Source organism: Leptodactylus fuscus, chromosome 5, assembly GCF_031893055.1.
Source record: "Leptodactylus fuscus isolate aLepFus1 chromosome 5, aLepFus1.hap2, whole genome shotgun sequence".
NCBI classification, from domain to species: Eukaryota; Metazoa; Chordata; class Amphibia; order Anura; family Leptodactylidae; genus Leptodactylus; species Leptodactylus fuscus.
Window position 1 is genome coordinate 142,140,827 of NC_134269.1, and position 18,121 is coordinate 142,158,947.

Consider the following 18,121-nt stretch of genomic DNA (forward strand, 5'->3'; position numbering starts at 1 on the left):
TTTCTCATGTAACAGCTGCCACTGGAGACAACATTATAAAGGGTAGGTGCTACTGGGGACTGGTTTATAAATAGTGGGGGCCACTGTGGACTGGATTATAAAGGGTGTGGGCACCTGGGGCAATGGATTATAAAGGGTTTAGGCCACTGGAGCCTGGATTATAAAGGGTTTAGGGCACTGTGGACTGGATTATAAAGGGTGTGGGCCACTGTGGACTACATTATAAAGGGTGTGGGCCACTGTGGCCTGGATTATAAAGGGTTTGATCCACTGGGGCTGGATTATAAAGGTTGAGAGCCACTGGGGACTTGATTATAGTGGATGGGAGCCACTGGGGACTGGGTTATAAAGGACGAGCACTGTGAATAACATTATAAAGGGTGGGCTCTAGGGAAAGCTTTATAAACGTTGGGAGTCATTCACGAGAGCATTATGAACGGTGGTGGCCACTGGTCAGCACATCATGTATAGTGTGTGTGTGTGTATGTATGTGTGTGGGGCACTGTAGAGAGAATCATATATACCGTGAGCGGAGATAATTATACTGTGTTATGGCGTCACTGGGTAAAGCATTATACTGTGTGTGAGGCACTGGTGAGTATTATATGGTTTGGTGACTAAAAATTTGTTATGGTTGCCACTTTAAGGCTGTATTTAGAAAGATGACGTTTTTATCCTGCATCTTGCTTTTGAGAACCATAGAATATAATTCAAATGCATTCAGGTCCAAGTGTTGCTAAGTGTTGTCTTTGTATCTATTTCTTCACTTTCTGTATTATTTTCTTAATTGTTAATTTATGTTTTTCTTATTCTTCTCCACTTTCCTTAATATTTATCTAGCAATTTCTTCTGTGTCATCCTACAAATATGTAGAAAAGGTAGATAACTTTAATATTGTTTTCCTATACAATGCATTTCTCAGTAAGCTGAGATTTCTATCTTTCTTTCTTTCTTTCTTTCTTTCTTTCTTTCTTTCTTTCTTTCTTTCTTTCTTTCTTTCTTTCTTTCTTTCTTTCTTTCTTTCTTTTCTTTCTTTCTTTCTTTCTTTTGCTTATGGTTCTGTGTACATGAGTACAAAAGGCCAAAATTGGCTACCACCTTAAGTCGCTAAAATTAAAGCTGTAATTTGCTCACTAACACAAATGTAAGTGTGGTTTGTGTCAACAGTTCTGTATATACTGAAGCCCAGTACACTGTGTGTCTCCTAATATATGGGAAGTTTAATTTTATAATTTCTTTTCATAGGATAAAAACAAGCTCAACACTAACAGAAAATATGTTGTCCAACAAGCTGAGGTTTGATGCACGAATCGTATCCAGGTAGTATACATAAATAATAATTTGTGTCCTGTCTCTGTCAACTTGCTTAAGGGCATTCTAGCACATCCCCAACCATATTCAACTGCCACCTTTGTGTTACAGAGAACATTACCGTAATAAACAATATACCTGTTATGTATATCACTTTTTTAAATCTGAACAAAAACAACTTTGAATTGTTATTCAAATGAGACAGTTGGTGCAATGGAGTGGGGACTTCTAAGTTGTTTTTCTCCAAATCGTCAACAACAATATGCATAACAAAGGTATGTTTACAACTGTAACATGGTGGCGGCATTTGAATTTGCTTGGGTAAGTTGGTAGACTCCCTTTATTGCCTTAGCAACACATGATGTTCCTGTACATCATTGTGTCCCTGCGGTGGTATCAAGAGGGCTCAGAACAGAAGCTGAGCCCATTCCCTACCCTCCCTATTATACAGCAGGCAACCGCCAATATCAGTCCCGATCGGGTGGTGTCGGTAGCAATCTCAGCTACTAATCCTGTAGATGTCTCTGTCAATTGCGACCAAGGCACTTCAACAGTAGCAGCATATTGGCATTGCCATATTGGACCAAATGCTGCCTCCTTGGAATGCCTTTGCAGAATGGTGATAGACTCCTGGTTGTCATGACAACCTATCATTGCTGCGGTCCTATTGCACGCTGCCATAGGTAGCTTGTAATAGAAATGAATGTATTTCAAAATATATGGTACATATGGAAATGTGTCACTTTTAGAGCAAGGTAACACTGTAAAAATAAGGTCTGTAAGAAAATTGTGGAATTGCATTTTTTTAAATTTTTTTCTATTTTGAATATTTTTCCACCTTTTCTCCCACTGCCTTATATGGAATATTAAATTATGAAATACAATTTATGAAATACTATGAAATACAATTTATCCTTTAAAAATGAGCCCTCACATGGCATGACTGAAATAAAAGTTATGGCCTTTGGAAAGTAGGGAGGAAAAAAGTGAAATGAAGTTGTCATTGGGGCTTAAGGGGTTAACAGAATCCACCAGACAAACCCTCTGCGTAGCAGTTTTTTCAGGGAATTGCAGAACTGCTTCTATTACTTGAATAGAAGCCAGCATGCGCTCTTTTGTAGATTTCGAGTAAAGTGTGATGCCCAGTTTAATTTACATCTAGCTACTTGGGGGTGACAGCGCACAGACCCCCAACAATGATAACTTGCAGTGTCTATGTCTTTACAACTTCATAGGACTTCTGTGGACGTTGATATCAATGGCCTATTGATGGCTGACTAACTAGGGGTGCTTTGGAGTTTATATCCCAATATACATCCCAATGTATGGTTTCGGTACATGGATGGCACACATCTTTTTTTCCGTTTTGCAACAGGTTGTGAAATCTCCTTTTGTGATTTTCTTTTCTTTTTTCTTTTTTTTCCGTCTGTTAGAAGCGTTCATTTTTTCGCCCCACATAGCCCAATTTTAAGCAGATCATTTATTCAGGTATAACTGGGTCACATAAGGGCAGAATTATTTTCAGAATATCCCAAGTGCACAGCAAGAAGCAGCAGGATTGTGCAGGCATTGTTCAGTGTGAATGCTGTCTGTACAGAGCAGGCCCAGGAATTGATTTCATGACTGTGAGACTGCTACATAATCCCTTTTATGTTTCCACTCATAATAGGTGGACTACTGGGTCATGTAACTTTCAATACATATATCAGATATAAATACAGCTAAGATCATTTCCAAAGGAAAGCAGACCGCTAATCTGTATTTATTTCTCAGCAACCATTCCTTTGGATAGTAATATAGCAATAAAAATAGATTTACTGAACAGTTAACAGTCCTGTGACTGTCACAATGTAAAATGGTTGGTTTTAGATGTTTTTGAGACATTTCCTCACAGTGTGTGTGTTATTACCAATAATAATGCTGCAATACCACAAGCAGCATGTAATGTGTCAGGATGTTGTAACTGTATACCGTTCGTGTCTGAGTAACTGCATGAAAGCCTTCAGACACAAGAGATAGTCGTGTTCCACAGTGACCTTATGAGATATTGTTTTATATATATATATATATATATATATATATATATATATATATATATATATATATATAAAATTGGTAAGTATTTTTGATTCTGGAGATCTATTTCCATATTTTTTACATTTTTGTTAGGTGTGACTTTTTTTTTAAACAAGACGCCCACATTTTTTCTCTCTTTCTACTTAGAAGGAGTTGGAATAGCTAATTCGTCTGCGTATCTCAGCAATTCACATTATTATTACCTTAGGGGCATTGCAGCTTTGCTTTCATTTGAGTAACAGGCTAACAATGCTAGATCCTAAGTGGATTATTTCTCTTGCTTTGTAATAGATATCCAAGGACATGCTAGATGCAAGTAATGGCACTATATTTCCGATGACTACAGGAGCATAACAAGTGAATTTAAACATTTTTTTTTTTTTGTGAATTTAGTTTTTTAAAGGCACACTATGGTGATTTATATTTACTCATATTGTCTGAAAGACAGCATGATCACAGTGTGACCTTTATTTCTCAGTATGAGTTGCTTTATATACAGGAGATGTCTCTCTTCTCATCCTGCAGATACTATTGAGAGCTACCATGTGACCTCATATTTATCAAACTCCCACCCTCCTGTTCTTCTGTGAAAATGTCTCCTCTTTCAGTCATATAATCTACTACCTATAGCCCGACTCTCTCACATACTGTATATAATTCCCCCTCTCTCACGTTCAGGTTACCATGCCCCCATTACCTTCCCCAATGTTATTAACAGTAGTTGGTTCCATTTTCATTGCCTGTGATGGCATCATCCTCACAGTTTAAGACCCTGGAATATATACCGTATTTACTCTAGTATAAGCCGACTTTATCAGCACAGTTTTTATGCTGAAAAATACCCCCTAGGCTTATACTCGAGTCAGGCAGCACATTCACTGCAAGGACCTGCATAAATTTAGTGAAGGGGGAGTGTCCTTCAGTGGTTACTACAGTAATGATATAGGACACTCCCCTTTCACTTAATTTATGCAGGTCCTTGCAGTCCTGTGCCCGGGAGGCGGCAGGTCCCTGCTCCTGTGTCTGCATCGAGGAGAGTGAAGTTAAAGTAAAGTGAAAGTAAAACACACAGGTACATGCTGGGGTTACAATTCCTATTAATGTCAGGCATTTGGGGTTGTTAATTTAGATTTAGTAACTCCACGTGCCTCATATTAATAGCAGTTAACCCCATAATATCCCTCACATTAACCCGTGTGCCCCATATAAGAGTTACTAGTATGTGAGACATATGGAGGTAGTAATAAAGTGCCTTAATAATGTGTAAAGGGGTTGTCTCATGAAAAGCATCCTATCTATACTGCTAGTTTATGTGGATTTAAGACTTTTCCCAAATACATTGCTTTATCAAAACTGCTTTGTTTGGCAAATATATTAATTTATTTACTTCATTGTTGACACTCTCGTTTCTATGGCCACTGGGCTTTTCTGCTCATTTCCCAAGTGCGGAGACGCACAAGACGCTCACGGTTGGTCACTTTGCAAACCTATTTAAGTGAATGGGTTTGAAAACTGACAGCTGGGTTTCCGTCGACCCGTCTCCTGTCCAGTTTCTCAGGCAGAAGACGGAAACCTGCAAAGCGGAGAGCGGGCGCAGGTGTGAGCCCGCCCATATCAGTACTATTGATGAATATGTTGAGGTGAACATTTACAATGCCAAAACTTGTGTCACTGTCCAAATATTTCTGGACCTAACTAGATGTGGTCAATTTCTCATTCCTTTGAATTGCAGTGCCTGTGCTATTTAATATTTGTGGGTATTGCAGTTTCCCATACCGCATATCGCTGACCGAATCTCCTATACATACATACATACATACATACATACTGTGGAATAATATCATACCTTAATTGTAAAGCACTACCTGTTGTTTTTATTATTATGGAAACCATTAAAAGTTATGTTTTATTTTTTTTATTTGATTACAGTAGGTGCAAATAGGGACAGTCATTGCTAATAGGCAATGAGATAATGGCTTATATATTTAGACACCCCAACTATTTGGGTTATTTCTTAACTATGAGTTGACACCACAAAGACATTTCATGTTATTTTTGAAAATAAAATGAATGGTTGTGTTCACTATGATGGTATCTGAGCAGAATGGTTCCTTGATAAAAGACTATTACTATTTTGTGATGAACGCTTATTGGTTTTCCTTTTCTAACACATTGTCCTGGTTTGATGAAGCTTTGGTTATATTTAATTCCATGCCTTCCCATACCCCAAATAAATAATTGCAGCTTGTTTAATACAAATTTGTAATCCTTTGTATCTGTCTTTAGAAACGGTCGTGATGCATGCAGGGAGCTTATTGGGTTCTTTTTCATACATGACAAGTCTGTTACAATTTACGAATACCGTCAGTTTGGCAAAAACAGGTAAGCTGAAATAATACAATAGTTAAAGGGGTTATCTGCAACTAAGAAAATGTGGCTGAAGGCAGGAAATGCTTGTTATATAAATGAACAGACATAACTAAGTATCTTTATGTGCATTTGGACCATTTTAACCATTCCAGCGTCAGTGCTTTCCTAGGCAGCCCTACCCAGCATCTGCCCACTGCTCTTACATGAGGCATATTCTTTGCCAGCTCTAAGGCTATGAAGACTGCTCCATACAGTTGTCACTTGAATCTTGCCAAGAAACCTGTCCCAATTTCATATGTAATGTTGCCTAACTGGAAGACCTTAGTAATATTTTGCAAACATGTTCAGTATACAGCATGCATTTGCAAAGCTCCAGGTGGATGTACGGAAGGTATACATAGGACATACCTCCCAACTTTTGAAAAGTAGAAAGAGGGACAAAATGTGCGGCGCGCTGTGGCAAATCTGGCTCCACCCACTTTAATGTTGACTCCGTCCATTCTCATTCATTTTTCATGTGCTCCCACATAGCATATTCCTCCTATAGTCACCCGTAAATTATGTCCCCCCTCCATCTCTCCCCCAGTTTCATATACACCCTTCATCTTCCCCTAGTTTCATGTTCCCATGTCCTCCATCTCTGTCCCTAGTTTCATATCCCCCCAGTTTCATGTACCCCCTTTATCTGCCCCAGTGTCATGCCGTTCTTCCCCCCTTCATCTGCCCCAGGGTCATGCCATTCTCCCCCCCCTTCATCTGCCCCAGTGTTATGCCGTTTTCCCCCCCTTCATCTGACCCAGTGTCATGTCGTTCCCCCCCTTCATCTGCTCTGGTGTCATGCTGCCCCCCCCCCTTTCTCTGCTCCAGTGTCATGCCGTTCTCCCCCCCCCCCCCCCCCCGTTCATCTGCCCCGGTGTCATGCCGTTTTCCCCCCCCTTCATCTGCCCCAGTGTCATGCCGTTCTTCCCCCCTTCATCTGACCCAGGGTCATGCCATTCTCCCCCCCTTCATCTGCCCCAGTGTTATGCCGTTCTCCCCCCCTTCATCTGACCCACTGTCATGTCGTTCTCCCCCTTCATCTGCTCTGGTGTCATGCTGCCCCCCCCCCCTTCCTCTGCTCCAGTGTCATGCTGTTCTCCCCCCCCTTCATCTGCCCCAGTGTCATGCCGTTCTCCCCCCCTTCATCTGCCCCAATCTCATGCCATTCTCCCCCCCCCTCCCATCTGCCCCAGTGTCATAGGCCCCCTACATTATGTTCCACCTTAATGTTTAACAAACAAACATTTACACTCACCTTCCATCGCTCCCCCGCCGCTCTCTCCGCTCTCACTCATACACATAGTTGTAGGCGTGATGTGACGTCATCACATCATGGCTACAAATGCCGGAGCTCAGCGTTAAACGCCTATGTATTCAGCTCATCGACATCCTACGGCTAAAAGCATCCCATTGATTTCAATGTGTAGTGCCCGTAAGCACTCACTCACATTCTGACATGTGTATATGTGTCAGAATACGCGCGCGTTAACTCTGTGTGAACTAAGCCTTAGCATTGTAAAGTGCACATTGCTGGAATCAGATAGTCCCATGGCCAGGTGCCGTTACTGCAGCTCAGCCTGGGTTCACACCAGCATTTGAACTCTGTTCAGGGTTTCCATCCCCATGTTTGCTTGAAAAATGTGGAGAGAAATGTCCTGAAGAAGGACATTTCTTTCAGCATTTTTCGGGCAAAAACACAGCGAAAATCCAACAGACCCTATTATAGTCTATAGCAGTGATTGTGAATCTTTTAGAGACAGAGAGCTTTACAGAGCTTTCAATGATACAAACAACTTTGTACTGAAAAGGAGAAGTTTGCATTTGGCATAAATTTGAATAATTAATGTTCACTTTTTACATCACACAGGATCTGTTTTATAGTGATGTTATTACAGCCTGTACTAATATCATGTCTGCTATAAAACAGATACTGTGTGATATAAATAGTGACGGGTTCCCACACAGTCCAATCTGCTCAACAGTGATCTCCACACAGTAAATCTGCTCCACAGTGGTCTCCACACAATATAATTCGTTCCACAGATGGGTGCCCACAGAGAGGGCTCTGAGCGCCACATCTGGCACGTGTGCCATAGGTTGGCAGCCATGGGTCTATAGGGTCCTCGGGTTTCCACGTGTAACAGGCTTTTTAGTGGATTATAGAGATTAGTGGGGCCCAGGGAAGCGTTGCATCAGGAGCAGCGGAGGACTAGTGAGGTGAGTATTCCTTCTTTAACTGTTTTAAAGCCATTTAAAAACTCACAATTTTTTTTACCTCTCAGAAGCTTTGATTGAATATGTATCTAACACATTGTGGTTGTTTACAATTGTATAGTGTAAATTGTGTTTTACATGTGACTCTGTAGGCCATTCTAGAAGTGCCCGATCCTCTTCCTTTATGCTAATTCTGCTACTAGCTAGTTTTGGGATTTCCAACATTAATGGCTGCCAGATCTTATTGACTTTTAGTGGATATATGAGGCTCTTGTGGCTAATTGACTTTCTGTTTATTCCCACAAATCAACTTTCTGCCCTTTTTTCCAATTGTTAGAGCAGTCATAAATTTTGTGTTAGGTAATGAGCCATAGCTTTTGCCATCTAGTGAGTGAGACGAACTTATGATTCAGTAATGTAGTTTTAAAGGGATTTTCCAGTTTTGTGTAAGTATACTTTTCTCATTGTATCATGAAGCTATACATCTCTTTAAAAGAGGTTGGTCACTTTCTGAATAAATCTATAAAATGTCGAAAGCAATGGCATAGGGAAACCATAACCCCTCATTTCTTAATGCTGAACCCAGTTCAGGGACACTGCCTCCCACAGATTCTGTGTGTAGCAATGAAAATGGTGGCGGTCATGTGATTTACTCGTGTGTTTGCTCTCCCGGTCGCTTCTTTTTCTGCGTCGGACATGAAAGCACTTACCTTTGCACACAAATAATGTAGAAGAGAATGCAGCTAGAAAAGTCACTTGACTGCCCCCATACTAACTGCTGTGGATGCAAAACACACTGATCACACAGATGTTCAGAGTGTAGATATAATATATATATTAGGCCACAGCAATAAGACTAAAAGTTTCTGAATATATCCCACCTGTCTGTTCTTGAATTTGATGTGTTGGAAGAAACACGACCTGGCTGCATGAATATGGTCATGTCTTTGTAGCCTAAGAGACGCTGTCTTATGAAAGTAATATAGTACATTATAAACATAATGGGGCAGATTTATTAAACACTGCCTTAGATGCCCATAGCAACCAAGCCGGAGTAAGCTTTTATTTTGTAACTGGTTGTTATGGTTTTGCTTTTAGACCATTTCAATTAATCTGCACAAATGTTTTGAAACTCATTAAGCTGGTTAGCACTGCAGCCTTGCAGCGCTGGAGTCCTGGGTTCAAATCCTGCCAGGGACAACATCTGCAAGTAGTTTGTCTGTTCTCCCCGTTTGTGTGGGTTTCATCTGGGCACTCCGGTTTCCTCCCACACTCTAAAGACATACTGATAGGGAAAGTACACTCACCGGCCACTTTATTAGGTACACCTGTCCAACTGCTCGTTAACACTCAATTTCTAATCAGCCAATCACATGGCGGCAACTCAGTGTATTTAGGCATGTAGACATGGTCAAGACAATCTCCTGCAGTTCAAACCGAGCATCAGTATGGGGAAGAAAGGTGATTTGAGTGCCTTTGAACGTGGCATGGTTGTTGATGCCAGAAGGGCTGGTCTGAGTATTTCAGAAACTGCTGATCTACTGGGATTTTCACGCACAACCATCTCTAGGGTTTACAGAGAATGGTCCGAAAAAGAAAAAACATCCAGTGAGCGGCAGTTCTGTGGGCGGAAATGCGTTGTTGATGCCAGAGGTCAGAGGGGAATGGCCGGACTGGTTCGAGCTGATAGAAAGGCAACAGTGACTCAAATAGCCACCCGTTACAACCAAGGTAGCCAGAAGAGCATCTCTGAACGCACAGTACGTCGAACTTTGAGGCAGATGGGCTACAGCAGCAGAAGACCACACCGGGTGCCACTCCTTTCAGCTAAGAACAGGAAACTGAGGCTACAATTTGCACAAGTTCATCGAAATTGGACAATTGAAGATTGGAAAAACGTTGCCTGGTCTGATGAGTCTCGATTTCTGCTGCGACATTCGGATGGTAGGGTCAGAATTTGGCGTCAACAACATGAAAGCATGGATCCATCCTGCTTTGTATCAACGGTTCAGGCTGGTGGTGGTGGTGTCATGGTGTGGGGAATATTTTCTTGGCACTCTTTGGGCCCCTTGGTACCAATTGAGCATCGTTGCAATGCCAAAGCCTACCTGAGTATTGTTGCTGACCATGTCCATCCCTTTATGACCACAATGTACCCAACATCTGATGGCTACTTTCAGCAGGATAATGTGCCATGTCATAAAGCTGGAATCATCTCAGACTGGTTTCTTGAACATGACAATGAGTTCACTGTACTCCAATGGCCTCCACAGTCACCAGATCTCAATCCAATAGAGCATCTTTGGGATGTGGTGGAATGGGAGATTCGCATCATGGATGTGCAGCCGACAAATCTGCGGCAACTGTGTGATGCCATCATGTCAATATGGACCAAAATCTCTGAGGAATGCTTCCAGCACCTTGTTGAATCTATGCCACAAAGAATTGAGGCAGTTCTGAAGGCAAAAGGGGGTCCAACCCGTTACTAGCATGGTGTACCTAATAAAGTGGCCGGTGAGTGTATATTGTCAGCCCTATATTGGAGAGTCATTGTCAATGTCTGTAAAGCGCTGTGAAATATGATGGCGCTATACAAATAAGCATTATAAATAAATAAGACGGTCTTAGCGGAGATGGTGTAGGCATTTAGAGAGTGGGGTCTCTTCTACAAGGTCCAGGTGCTGTCTTGTTATACACTCTCATATTATCTTATGCTAGAAGCAGTTATTGTGCCCTCTGTATATTAACCCTATGTGTGGGATTTATCACAAGGTGCTTCACCTGTAAGATATTTATTCATTTCCCTGTTTTTAGCTAGATTTAATTTTACAAAGTTTACTTTTACTAGATTGGCTTTATAACGTGTTCTATGTATTTATGCATTTAAGTTCCATGGACAGATAGTTGTTCACAACCTTGAGGAAAGATTCCATTTATTATGCCATATTTTCATGGTCTTTATTTGTACCATGAGAGTTTAATTGATTTTGGTTTCTTCTTTATTGTTCCTAAAGGACAAATGCATTACCTTTCATCCAAAAAGGAATATATCTTCATAAATGTGGGCAAAGAAAAGGAAAGCCGTATAGGATTGAAGACTTTTATCCCGTAAGTTTACTATTTATCACCGACTCAGGTTTATATGTGTTGTGTCGTGTCCTGTCAATGTGCAGTGGCCGATCCTGCCATCTTAGAAACATGTGCTTGGGAAATGTCAGGCTCTTTTCACTAGAAAGAAAGCCATTTCATTGATGTGGACACATACGATTTCTGGATGCTTTATGAGGACGGTAATTGTACTAATTTATCTGGATGCTGTGCACTCTCTTTCAGGGCTGTCATTACTTCTTGCCCTCTGTCCGCTATATGAAACATAAATAATTGTGTGTGTCAGGGAGAAGACAAATTCATTATGGGTCATGATGTCTTCACAGACAGTGAATAGATTAGATAAATCTTAGTGGTTTCCAGCTATTGTAAAAATAGCCATTTTGTGTAGACATATTGATAGAATTTATAAAGAGTATGCTTTAGTAGCAAGCGATCAAATACATGTCTGTGTCATGACACCATCACTTTTATTTTGTCTTTTCATTGCCTAAATACAATTGATTGGTATACAGATATCACTCAGATATCAATTGCATTGTCACTCAATTGGGGTCACTGGAAATGTACATTGATTTTTTTCTCGATATGTAGTGTCCTCATTATGAGTTTCTTGATATCTGTGCCCAAAATGTTTTATAACTTATAACTTGATTTCTTTATTTACTGCAAAAATGCATTCGTAAACAGTGGATAATTCCTAATAACATTGGAATGGCTCTTCCAAGTCTTCTCTGTATGGTGGTGCTCCTGGCTGCCTTTGGTGTAGGGAAATACAGCATGGCCCCATTCCATTGTCCAGAAGAAGACCTTTCATCACCCGGGGCACATGCTGTTTTATATACCACTAGAAAGCCGACAGTGTGCTGAATTCAACGCACTATCAGCTTTCACTTTCTGTGCCCGGGTGAAGAGCTATCAGTGCCGGTACCGTAGTTGTTCACCGTCAGAAGGATGTTTCTGACAGTCAGTCAGGAACGGCCTTCCTCACAGTAGCATCTATTGTGCTGTACTGTGAGAGTGGTGAGGGACGCCCCCTCCCCTCCTGATAGTACTCGTCCATAGACGAATACTATACGCTACTGTGAGGAGGGTGTTCCTGACTGACTGTCAGAAACGCCCTCCTGACAGTGAAGAGCTACGATACTGGTACCGATAGCTCTTCACCGGGGGTACAGAAAGGGAAAGTCAATAGCACTGGCTGCTTTCTAGCGGTATATAAAACCGCATGTACCCCAGGTGGTGAAAGGTCCTCTTTAACACGAGATGCAATACTAAATGGCTTTATTCTTTCAACTGAGTTGGCAGTGCTGTTGTCACAGTATCTGCCACGACAGCTGTCTGCAGACTCTATTGCCAGGTTTCAATATAAGGCAAAAGTATGTTTTCGTACCGTGTTAGCCAGTGGGTATGAAATATAAAAAACAAAAAACTTGAGTCTTCAGTAGTTGATACCTTTTTCAATGGCTAACTAATGATGACAGATTACAAGCTTTCAGGATAACTCTGATCCCTTCTTCAGGTATAATAATAATAATAATAATGTTCAGAATCTGGAAAGGCTGATAATAATCACGTCATGGCAAGACTTTATATACCGTATATACTCGAGTATAAGCCAGATTTTTCAGCACAGTTTTTGTGCTGAAAAAGCCCCCTCAGCTTATATTCGAGTCAGCAAAAAAAAATATTTTTTAAAAAATTTTTTAGGAGGGGGGGGGGGGGGTCTATGACCAGCCGCAATATCAATGTATAGAATCTCCCATAAAATAGTGGGGGGAAAAAAAGCTTGAAAAAAAATAAAATAATAAAAGTTCTAAATCACTCCTTTCCCTAGAATACATACAAAAGTAGAAAATGACTGTGAAACATATACACATTAGGTATTCCTGTGTCCGAGAGTGCCCGGTCTACTGAATATAGGGTCTGCAGTGCTCCTATTCCGTCGGAAAGGGGTTAATTAGGAGCATTGCAGATACTCTATATTCATCCAGGCTGAATTCCAAGTGGGGGAAAAAAAATTCCAGTCCTCAAGCTCAGGGAAGGGGCAGACAGACAACTAAAACACCCCCTCCCCTTTCCCAGCATCTACTGCACCCAAAAACTCCGACCATTTTAATTTTTGAAATTTTCCAGTAGCTGCTGCATTTCCCCCCTAGGCTTATACTCGAGGCAATAAGTTTTTCCACTTTTTGTGGTAAAATTAAGGGCCTTGGCTTATATTTGGGACGGCTTATACTCGATGACATACTATACCTACTATATGAGGACATACTATACCCGTGGAAGGGATCAGAGTTATCCCGAAAGCTTGTAATCTGTCATCATTATTAGTTAGCCATTAAAAAGGTATCAACTACTGACGACTCAAGTTTTTTGTCTTTTTGTATTTCAGGCTTCAATAGAAATGTTAAATATAACTATTGCATAATGAACTGATATGGTGACAGGTTCACTTATGAAGACATACTATGTCTACATACCCCATTAGAATGTTTGTACTTCGAGGTAGGGATCCCAATTATTGATTCAGAGCAGAGAGACACTCAAACATATAGACCCATAACATCCATATGTTACATGGTTAGTAATTCATATACAATGTTTAAAGGTAGTCCCTGAAAGGTAATAGAAAGTATACTGTAAATGTAGATAAAAGCCAACAGAAAAACAAATACATAAATGAATGTTCTAACATACAGAGAAATCTTAGAAGGAAACTGGATGCAGCCTGCAAGGGACTTGGTAGAAAATGTATTTCCCAGCAAGATGATAGCCCCAGTGTCAGTATCCAGGTTCAAGACCTCCATTTAGTTTGTAACTGGACATGGCCAAGACTAATATCAGTAATTTATGGTTCCCATAAAATAAGAGCCAAATCATTATTACAAAGAAAAATAATAAAAAGTTACAATGTCTACAAGTTCCGAGCTGTTAGATACCTATTCATTCAGCTTTAAGCCTGTAATTTTCACCTCTTCTAAACAATAATACGAAGGGGCGAAGTTGTGCATTACTCTGTGCTTAATAATCATTGTAAGCCATTTATTTATAAGACGACCCGATCAGTTTAAAAATTTCTCATGTTTTTATTTTTTTCTTTTACACATTTTCTGTGAACCTCTCCTTTTATCTGAAAAGGAAACTTTCAGATTTAGCTATGTACAGAGTTTTTGGCACTGATTTTGAGGCTGAATCCGCCTCAAAATCAGCCTCCAAAAAAAGCCTCCCAATAGAGTTCTATTACGAGGCTTCTTTTGGAGGCTGATTTTGAGGCAGATTCTGCGTCAAAATCAGCAACAAAAAACTCAGTGTGCACTCACCCTAAGGGAGCCTTCACACGGAGTAAACACACATGTATTTTTGCAAAGTTAGACTCCCATTGACTTCAATGACATTTTACAGACGTATTTTTACAGGTGTATTTTTACACGTGTAAAAAATATCATTGAAGTCAATGGGAGTCTTATTTTTACACGTGTATTTTGCAAAAATACACGCTCGTTTACTCTGTGTGAACGCTCCCTAAGACTTGGCTCAAGGGGCTGAGCTAAGACCTTGAATTAAGAATCCTGCCACAATGTATCGTAACAAGAATTACTTCTTGAGCCATTTTTATGTGTTTGTTTGTTTGCTTTATCATCTGAAATTGGCTTTGAAAGTTCCACTAATTTTCAATCTGAGTTATATATTCAGAGAGTCTCCTGCTGTATTCTCCTATTTATAATCTCCAGCACTTGCTCTATTATATTGTCACATACTATTACTGAAAAATGGACAGACAAGGGGTGGCTAAGAGAAAACAATTGGGGAACTTAAATTACGGACAAATGGAGAAAGATTGATGGGTTTCCATGCAGAAGCCATATTAACTATTGACTAAGCAAGAAGGTTATTCATTTAAATTTGCCCTCTTTTGGAAGCTGTCAATGTAATGTGAAAATAAGTACATTGCTGGACAAGAGATAGTCACATCTAATCAGATCCAAAATTGTATCTCGATCCTACCCGAAGTTAGAATGTAGATTTAGTATCCCCCATAGAAATCAGTTTAGTGACCTAAAATTGGTGATATATCCAGAAGACAGGTATTTATGTATTTTAAAAATAATGCTGAGAATCTGGGAATGCTGATAATAATCATGTCATGGCAAGATTTTATATGTATATCTCCTTTTATTTATAAGGTTTTCATTAGCTCGGGTAATGTACGAGTACTGGTAGAATGAATAGCTCTTGCTTATAATCTTTAATTTGATCTTTGCAGGGAGCAGATCTTACATTCTTGACAGCAGAACATCAAAGTCTTTCAGAAAGCTTGAGGCAAAACCCGATACTTACCATTCGGATCACAGCAATTGATGAGGAAGCTTTGAATTCCTTAAGGTAAGGAGATGCAGTATTCGGAAGTGGCTACATGTAACTTTTACTGACTGCCCTTCTTTTGTCTTGTTTTTTTCTTCATTTTTCTATTAGTGTGCAGTGCAGTTAATACAGTAATATATGTATTTGTTCACATTTGTTTTTTTTTATGTTTTTTTATTTTCTCGTATTAAACTACAATTAAGCCATTTTGTGAAGATTATGGTGCAATGAGGCTTTGTGTCGCAGACTTCCAGCAGAAATTTCAGAACTCAGATACTATGGTAGTGCAATGGTTGGACACAGCAACCAGTGAGGGCATAAAAACTAGAAGAACTACACAAGAACAAACTTTCACCTTCTGCTGTCCATTTAACATCACTCCTCTTAAAGAGGACCTTTCATCAGGTTGGGCACAGGCAGTTCCATATACTGCTGGAAAGCCGACAGTGTGCTGAGTTCAGTGCACTATCTGCTTTCCCGATCTGTGCCCTGGGTAAAGCGCTATCGGTCCTGGTACCGTAGCGCTTTACAGTCAGAAGGGCGTTTCTGACAGTCTGTTAGGAACATCTTTCTCCACAGCAGTGCCTATCGCGCTGTACAGTGTGAGCGGGGAGGAACGCCCCCTCCCCTCCTGATAATACTTGTCTATGGACGAGCACTGTGAGCAGAGGGAGGGGGCGTTCCTCCCCGCTCACACTGTACAGTGCAATAGGCGCTGCTGTGGAGAAGGACATACCTGACATACTGTCAGGAACGCCCTTCTGACTGTAAAGAGCTACGGTACCGGGACCGATAGTGCTTTACCCGGGGCACAGATCGGGAAAGCCGATAGTGCACTGAATTCAGCGCATTGTCGGCTTTCCAGCAGTATATAGAACTGCCTGTGCCCAATCTGATGAAAGGTCCTCTAAGCTGCAGAAATTGTTATGCACCTACAGACTCTGCATTCAATAAAGAACTCTATCTTCTTAAATAGGTCAAATATAAATATAATATAGCCATGAAAAGTGAATGTAAGCTGGCTCTCTGACTGCTTTGATATTGTCTCATTATAAGAAAAATTTTATTAAGGTTGGATTTTTATATGCCAGTCTTAATAAGTAGCATTGGAGTATGGTATACCAAATTTATTAAGAGGCATTGGATTAAATTTGACACATATTTATTGAGCCTGTGCAGCAAAAATTTAAATTTATCCCAACTATGAGCAATAATTCATAGTGGTTTTCTGGTGTGTTTTAATAAATCCATAAGAGTGACCCAGCTCTCTCCAGCTAAGCCCTGCCGCTCTTCAAAAAAGATGGCATTAGCAGAGAAAGGGACATTTCACACTACTGCAGCATAGTGTACATAGGGTAGTCTGCGAAGATTGCAGTACCAGGTACTTTATCTATACATTTCCCATGTTAAATCACGGGGTGTGTCTTTATTCCTGCTAACAAAGTGTATCACAGAATGGAACAAATGTACTAGAAAAATCCAAATAAAATGTAACTTTTAATATAGTATTAAGATCTATAGTATTATAGATCTAATCATTTATCTTAGTGGGGCATGATCTAGTGATACACTGCTTGCAATAGAATTACCAGGCTTTAAGATATTATCGATACCCTCTTATAGTAACGCCAAGTTTTAGATCTAGCTTCAGCCTTTCTGGTTTGTGTTTACCATATGTGTTGTCAACGGAGATAGGCCACTCCCCCTATGATGCTCTGGAGATTGGTGGGGGCATAACTATTGCTGATTGGCTGCAGTCCAGCGGGGCACAGTTTAAGGGCGTGGTGTATGTATGTAGCTCGGCTTTATCAAGTGGCTAGAGCTCAGTGTAAGCGTTGGCTATTCTGAAGTACCAGGGCTCACCATTAGTGCCCTGGGAACTTCAGTTTTGACTGCATATATTCATCTATGTAGCGCTCCATACATGAGAGGCTTTAGAAGACTGCAGTGTTAGGTTACTTAGCCTTGCTCCTAGCCTCATTCCTATATTGCTCCTAATGAATCTACCTGATAATAGGGGAGCGGAAACGTGTTAACGTGTTGAGCTAATGAGCTATGTATTTGAGCTGCTTTAGCCTGCTAGACTCAGTATCTTTTATTTCTATCAGGATCTGAGCTTTACAGTTAGCTTTGGCTGAACAGCTGCCTTATACACACATTGTGTTTGAGTTAACCACTGCTGCTACATTCCAGGGACAGCTATCCCCATATACACATAGTGTATGTACTAATAGCTATCCCCATATACACATAGTGTCTGTACTAATAGCTATCCCCATATACACAGTGTCTGTACTAATAACTATCCCCATATACACATAGTGTCTGTACTAATAACTATCCCCATATACACATAGTGTCTGTACTTCTAGCTATCCCCATATACACATAGTGTATGTACTAATAGCTATCCCCATATATACATAGTGTCTGTACTAATAGCTATACCCATATACACATAGTGTCTGTACTGCTAGCTATCCCCATATACACATAGTGTCTGTACTAATAGCTATCCCCATATACACATAGTGTCTGTACTAATAGCTATCCCCATATACACATAGTGTCTGTACTAATAGCTATCCCCATATACACATAGTGTCTGTACTAATAGCTATCCCCATATACACATAGT

The 18,121-nt window shown here is 40.4% G+C and overlaps 1 protein-coding gene across 1 annotated transcript in view; it reads left to right on the forward strand.

Moving 5' to 3' along the window:
• The window catches only part of CAPS2 (calcyphosine 2), a 58,060-nt gene that overhangs the window by 27,881 nt on the left and 12,058 nt on the right, over positions 1 to 18,121 (forward strand). Inside the window, exons 11-14 of the mRNA XM_075274349.1 lie at positions 1,246 to 1,320; positions 5,674 to 5,769; positions 11,025 to 11,118; positions 15,386 to 15,504. Coding sequence (XP_075130450.1) covers positions 1,246 to 1,320; positions 5,674 to 5,769; positions 11,025 to 11,118; positions 15,386 to 15,504 — 384 coding nt within the window. The remainder of the gene's footprint in view (positions 1 to 1,245; positions 1,321 to 5,673; positions 5,770 to 11,024; positions 11,119 to 15,385; positions 15,505 to 18,121) is intronic.